The sequence below is a fragment of the Sinocyclocheilus anshuiensis genome, unplaced genomic scaffold (genome assembly GCF_001515605.1).
Source record: "Sinocyclocheilus anshuiensis isolate Anshui unplaced genomic scaffold, SAMN03320099.WGS_v1.1 scaffold152, whole genome shotgun sequence".
In the NCBI taxonomy this organism is placed as follows: Eukaryota; Metazoa; Chordata; class Actinopteri; order Cypriniformes; family Cyprinidae; genus Sinocyclocheilus; species Sinocyclocheilus anshuiensis.
Window position 1 is genome coordinate 800,851 of NW_015555781.1, and position 6,319 is coordinate 807,169.

General features: G+C 35.0%; 2 protein-coding genes across 3 annotated transcripts in view; both read left to right on the plus strand.

The window, feature by feature from the left end:
* Nucleotides 1-2,109, plus strand: part of LOC107674683 (3-phosphoinositide-dependent protein kinase 1-like) — a 15,734-nt gene extending 13,625 nt beyond the window's left edge. For both annotated transcript variants that reach the window (XM_016468749.1, XM_016468750.1), the window contains one exon: nt 633-2,109. In XM_016468749.1, the coding sequence (XP_016324235.1) occupies nt 633-725 (93 nt within the window). In that variant the 3' untranslated portion in view covers nt 726-2,109. The remainder of the gene's footprint in view (nt 1-632) is intronic.
* A 1,484-nt stretch (nt 2,110-3,593) lies between these two features.
* LOC107674684 (BTB/POZ domain-containing protein KCTD5-like) overlaps nt 3,594-6,319 on the plus strand; it is a 15,611-nt gene continuing 12,885 nt past the window's right edge. Inside the window, exons 1-2 of the mRNA XM_016468752.1 lie at nt 3,594-4,208; nt 6,251-6,319. Coding sequence (XP_016324238.1) covers nt 3,987-4,208; nt 6,251-6,319 — 291 coding nt within the window. The 5' untranslated portion in view covers nt 3,594-3,986. The remainder of the gene's footprint in view (nt 4,209-6,250) is intronic.

A 6,319-nucleotide genomic window follows, 5' to 3' on the forward strand; every position in this document is an offset into this window, starting at 1 on the left:
AATCAGATAAACATCAAATTTTAATTTTTGGGTGAACTATCCCTTTAAGATGTTGTAACTTCAAACTGTCGCTTCCAGCTAAAATATGAGTGCTCTATCCATAATATTGCTTTTTCCAGTGAAAAAAGTCATCCTGTCTGATTTGTTTCTTACAAACACACAGCTTTTCACTTCACAAGATATTAATTGATGGACTGGAGTCATGTGGTATCTAGGATGGCCTGAGGGTGAGTACATTTTCATCAAATTATCATTTTTGGGTGAAGTGTTCCTTTAAATGTACGATACTTTAAAGGGGTCATATGATGTTGCTAAAAAGAACATTATTTTGTGTATTTGGTGTAATGAAATGTGTTTATAGTGGCCGGTGGATTTGACGAAGGAGCGTCCAGTGGGCTTGCGGAAACCACATGTGACGACCCCGGGCTGGACTCCGCTTCGTCCACGGTGAAAGACATCATATGACCCCTTTAATAAATGCATCATACTGAATGATTACTAAATATAATTTATATGATGTATTAACATGGTGCTCCAAGATTATATATCCAAATAAAACATGCTAATATCATGGTAGTTCTTGGGACTTTGCTAAATGCTGCTAAATCTTTTCATTGTTTTCTTGTGTGCAGCCAAACAGGACATATTATCTAATGGATCCCAGTGGTAATGCAGACAAATGGTGTAAGAAGATTCAAGAGGTGTGGGGAACAGTATATCACTAATAAGAGAATACTGACATGCCGGGGCATCAGAAGACCACTGCAGTCAAGGCAAGTCTTAGGGGCCTGAGCCCGTCACCATTCAACTACCAATCAGGAAGTCAACTGTGCATTTATGGGACTAGTGCATCAATATTCCTTCTTAAAGAGAAAAGATGTTTTGCTTGCAGTGTTTTTGTCATATTTAGCAGGTGTAATATAAAATCAAAGATCAGTAAAACTCAGCAAATCCACAATTTGTACACTATATATGGGTATATAGATATGTATAGGAAGTATCCCCAAAAGCTTGGGAAAAAACACTCAAATCTGTTGCCTTTTAAAATAATAAAGATAGCTACAGAGGACACTCAAATGCTCCTAGTAAATATTAAATTGATACAGATATCATTAATATATTTATATTTATTCTCTAAGTCATGTTCACCTGTATAATATCATATTACATGGAATTATTATCATCAGAAAAACAATCACCTTAGAGCCGTTATATTTAGTATGAAATTTACCCAGCAATTTTTTTTGTGGTTTCACATGTGAAACTTGCACTGGGTTCCTTAAATCTGCTGTTTATGTTTGTTTTATATTACATTTTATTTATAAACATTGGTTTAGTTTGAAAATAAGTACTTGATAAGGTACGTTACACTGTTATACACTGCAAGCGAGCAGCATTAAGTGTTGCAGCAAAAGCGGATGGCTGTCAACAGTCATGTTTTGTCGTGCCGGGTCACTCTCTTGCAGTGTAAATATGGTGTTATACCTACGGGAATTGAGCTGTGAAGAGAATCGCAACTGTAAATAAGGGCCGTGTTTGCAGATACTGTTTTTGACCACTTTATTGTACATTTAAAAAGATGTTGGTCCAGCACAGACAAACGAAAATGCTGTAACTAAGTGAGAATCAAACACAGAAGTGTGTTTTTCCTCTTCTGTTGTGTTTTCTCCCTGCATTTTTTGAGAAATTGTTCAATCGTGTATTTATAATTCGACTAGGTTTGTCAACGAATGTAACTGTGATGTACAGATGATGTATTATTCAGAAAGTAACACAGTGTTACTGGATTTGCACCTTGTATAATTTTATTCTTATATAAGATTATTTGCTGGCAGTGGTTCAGCCTGTAGTACCTAATATTGTTTATATTCTAATATTCAGAGATTTTAATTGACTCATGTTCAGAGGCCACATGTTGTAAATATTGAAATGTAAAGCCTTTGAATGTGAATGATCGCTGTAATATTTTGCGAGATTTTTTTATGTGTCCTAATCAGGTCACTTAAATTATATCAGATTCAATGTTTATGCCCTTGGGTTTCTGCGCACCTTTAAAGGTGAAGAATGTCCAGGAGAAAATCATGTTGAGGCTCATAATAAAAGTGTATATGAACTATAGTAACATCTTTCTGCTTGTGTTTCTGACAGAGTGTTGGTAGCATGTGCAAGACAGCAATGCTAAGACAACAGCTCCCTATAGACTTCCCCTGACTTTTACATTTGGCTCTCTCATGCATGCTGGCTGTTTACATTTCTCAACATCTTGCAGTGCTGAAATGGGGTCATACTGATTGAACTCACCATTCAGCTTTCCAGATCTTAAACATATACAGTAAGAGAATGCCCACAGGCTTGCCTACACAGAAAAACAACAGCTATGAGAAACACATCTCACTTTATACAGTAGCAATAGCAGGACCATCAAGTGATGATAAATGCCTGTTATTCACTGTACTGTCATTTGTATTATCAGTCTTCACATGGCTCACTCAAATAGTCTTCATTCTATATTTACTGCACATGAGAACACAATCATGCACACTCTCAAAGCACTGATGCAGATAAATGATCTGATTAAACCATAGAAATATGACCTAGATAACTATACTTAGCTAAGCCATTGAAATATGAACTGTTCTGTGTTCTACTTGTGTTTATCAAACTAATCCATTGATATATTAACTCTTATTTAGTGTTTATCTGATTAAATCAAAGAAATACTTCCTATATCATTATGGAAGCCCGTTTTCACAGAATAAGCTCATAATTATGACATAAAAAGTAAAAATGACCTAGTCATGTTTCTTAGATGAAAATTCATAAATATGAGTCATAGTTCAAGTCATAATTATGAGAAGAAAAGTCAGAATGTAATAAATTCAACTTTCAATTATGTCATAATTTTTTTTATCTTTTATCAGTTATGACTATATGTTTTAATTAGATTTTTATATAACAGCTTAACATTTTAATCTGATAATTATGACTTAGTAGCTCATAATTTATTTATTTTTTTTGTCATATTTGACCTTTTATCTAATAGTAATTTATAATTACTTTTTTCTTATAATTTTGACTTTATCTCACAAATTTTCATAATTATGCACTGTAATAAATGGAAAAGGGTACTGGTCATTTTCTGCCAGGACGTAATCTGTTAAGTTTACAGATATTTTCTTTAACCCTAAAACACAATGCACTTTTCCTTTCTATGTCATGATTTTATCATTGATATATTTTATCATTTCAACTGTTTATCATAATTATGACTCTATCTAGTAATTTTGACTTTTTATGTCATAATTTGCTTTTTGTCTCATCATTACGGCTTTTTATGTCATAATTCCTTTTTTTAGTCATAATCACGTTACGTGTAATTATGATTTACCAAAGCATGATTCCCCCCCTTATATCTTTCTTTCTTTTTATTTATTTATATAGCACATGTAAACTAATGCAGCTACTGTTGCCCAAAGTGCTTCACACTTCACATAATGCAATTTGACAAGCGTTCATCTGACTGAAATACTGATTGAAATACTCTTTTATAAGTGTTCGACAGACTTTTTTTTTTCATAGAGGCCCTACATCATGTGGCTGTTTTAAATACCGAAACAACAGTGACGTCCTTGTCAGTCCACTTCTGCTTTTTTATTATTGTAATAATTACATAATTTCTAAGAAATAGAAAATAAGAAGAATGAGGACAAAGAAAAAAAAAAGAAAAAATCCTGTAGGGAATAAAAAGTCTTAACAGTTTGAATAAAAAAAAAATCGAGCTGCCTAGATAGGCCATCACCGTTCTTGGGCATCACGGCGCGGGCAGCGTTTTTGGCTGCCGAAGGTGTGCGGTCTGGATAGTTAGCCTGTGTGTTTGGAGACACAGCCTGTGTAGCTGGCTGGAATGGGAGGGCACAGCGACTCCCAAACTCCGCGCACTTCCTGCTCTCGCTCAGTTCTATCAGTAGCGGGAGAGCAGAGGAGGGATGGCGGAGAAGAGCCCTGACCCGAGCGGCTCGAACGCTCGCAGGTGTCTCGCTATTTCTCCCGGAGAGAGACTGCTGCCGTCTGGAAGCGGCTTGCCCAAATGGGTTCGTCTGAACGTCGGCGGCACGTACTTTCTCACGACGAGGCAAACGCTGTGCAGAGACCCGAAATCTTTCCTGTACCGCCTGTGCCAGGCCGACCCCGACCTCGACTCTGACAAGGTATTTACACAGCGAGCTCTTCGCTAGCACGACAATGAACACTAACCGCCACTTCGCTTATCTGGACTTTAAACAATTCAGTTAAACTGGAAAATCTCATGACGGGTCTGCGGTGTTTCATTTCGCTATATTGATGTATTTTAAAATTGTAGCTAGACAGCTAGCTGGTAAAGTTAACGTTACTCTGAATGGAGCTCCGCTGACTAGCTTAGCCTAACTGATAACACTTGATGTAGATTGTTCGCCAAATAAAGTCAGCTCTAGACTGTCAAATCTAGTTAATGAGGTGGTTTGCAGTATAGTTTGAGCAACTTCTGCTCGTTAAAGCCTTCAATGTTGAAATACGAGAACACCTTTATTAGTACAAACTTACATGCTAACGTTACATGTCAAGTGCTTATTGAAGAACTTATACTAGTGTTGTTCTCATTAAACCTTAAGTATTAAACACTAGTAATGCTTGTTCAAGTAAACCTTAAATATGACAAAGATTACTAGACTTTGTTGGTAACCGATTGTCTGACTGGAAACTAAGTTGCTAGGCTATTATCGGATTTAACCATTGACATCTTGGTAACACTTCACAAGACTCAGTTTAAAAGCATAATGATAATAATGAACAATACTTTTACAGCATTTATTAATATTGTTTAATGTCAGCATATGGTACAATTGTATATTTTCACACTAATGGATTTAGGTAGCTAACAATTCATGATAATGTATGTATGACCATTAACCGAGATATTAAATGTGGTCAAATTTGCTTATTGGTAGTTCATAATATCTAATGCATTGTCTAATGCTAACTATTCTTACTAGTGTTTATTTGAATAAACCAAAGATATATTTACTATTGTGTTAAAATAGTTAAACTGTGCTATACCAACCCAATTAAACTATTTTATTAATGTTTATCAGACTAAACTGTAAATATATTAACTATATTAATGTTACTTATTCTATTAAACGATAAAATACTTTTACTAGTGTTTATCTGGAGTAAACAATGAAAACAATTGGGTTGCTGGTCACTTTGTTTATAAATGAGTATTACAGAGTAGGGAAATAATATTTTTGTAATATTTTTATACGTTTTATAATTTACGTTTTGAAGGGAGTCATTCCTGTACTACATTTGTTTAACCTGCCAGCAAAATGGTAAATAACTAAATTAATAAATAACTCTTTTAGTACTCAAAACACACTATAATTGGGAGGAACTGATCCAGGATAGAATTAAACTGGTTTAATTGGTGCTATTATATGTTATCAAGTCAAGTCAAGTCAAGTCTGCTTTATTGTCAATTCTTCCACATGTACAGCACATACACACAGAGAATTGAAATTGCGTTACTCTCAGACCCTTGGTGCATACAGATAACACTAACAGTAGAGTTATGCACCGAGTTTTATTATTTATCATGTCAAACAAGTATATTGGTCTTTTTTAATAAATTGTCTAGTTTCTTCTTTGTGACAGAAGAAGAAATAGGGTTGCCTAGATGCTTTTAAACTTTTAAAGGTCAGTATGCATCATTTATTAGGGCAACGACAGTTGAAAGTCGCTAAAAACAAAGAAATGCTGCTGTCCGTCGGCTTAGTCAAAAATATTTCTTATAAATAAAGAAGTGTTACAAACAGAAATTGCGTGATTTAACTTTAAAGTTTAATTTGCCAATTGCTTTTGTTTGAGTGTAAATTTTGTAAAAATAAAGCTCACTTTTCTGACCTCAGTATTGATCCATGGTAATGCTGTTGTGCTGGAGATCAGCATCTGGGCTATATATATACATATGGCCTCTGCAGCATGCATGTTAAATGTCAGCCACACCTTGTCTTAACAGACACTCTTCAGTACTGATCAGACACTGTTTATTATGTCTTTAAAAACTTTATTTAATTTAAACAAACTATCTGATGAGGTGCAGAGCCATTTAAGCCTGATTGAATAATCCACCGTTGAATAAAATGGTGTTTATTATGCTGAAATCCTTTGGAAACGAGTCTCATGGTACTGACAACACTCTTTCCTCGTCCAGGATGAAACAGGTGCTTATTTGATAGACCGCGATCCCACTTATTTTGGTCCGGTGCTCAACTATCTGAGA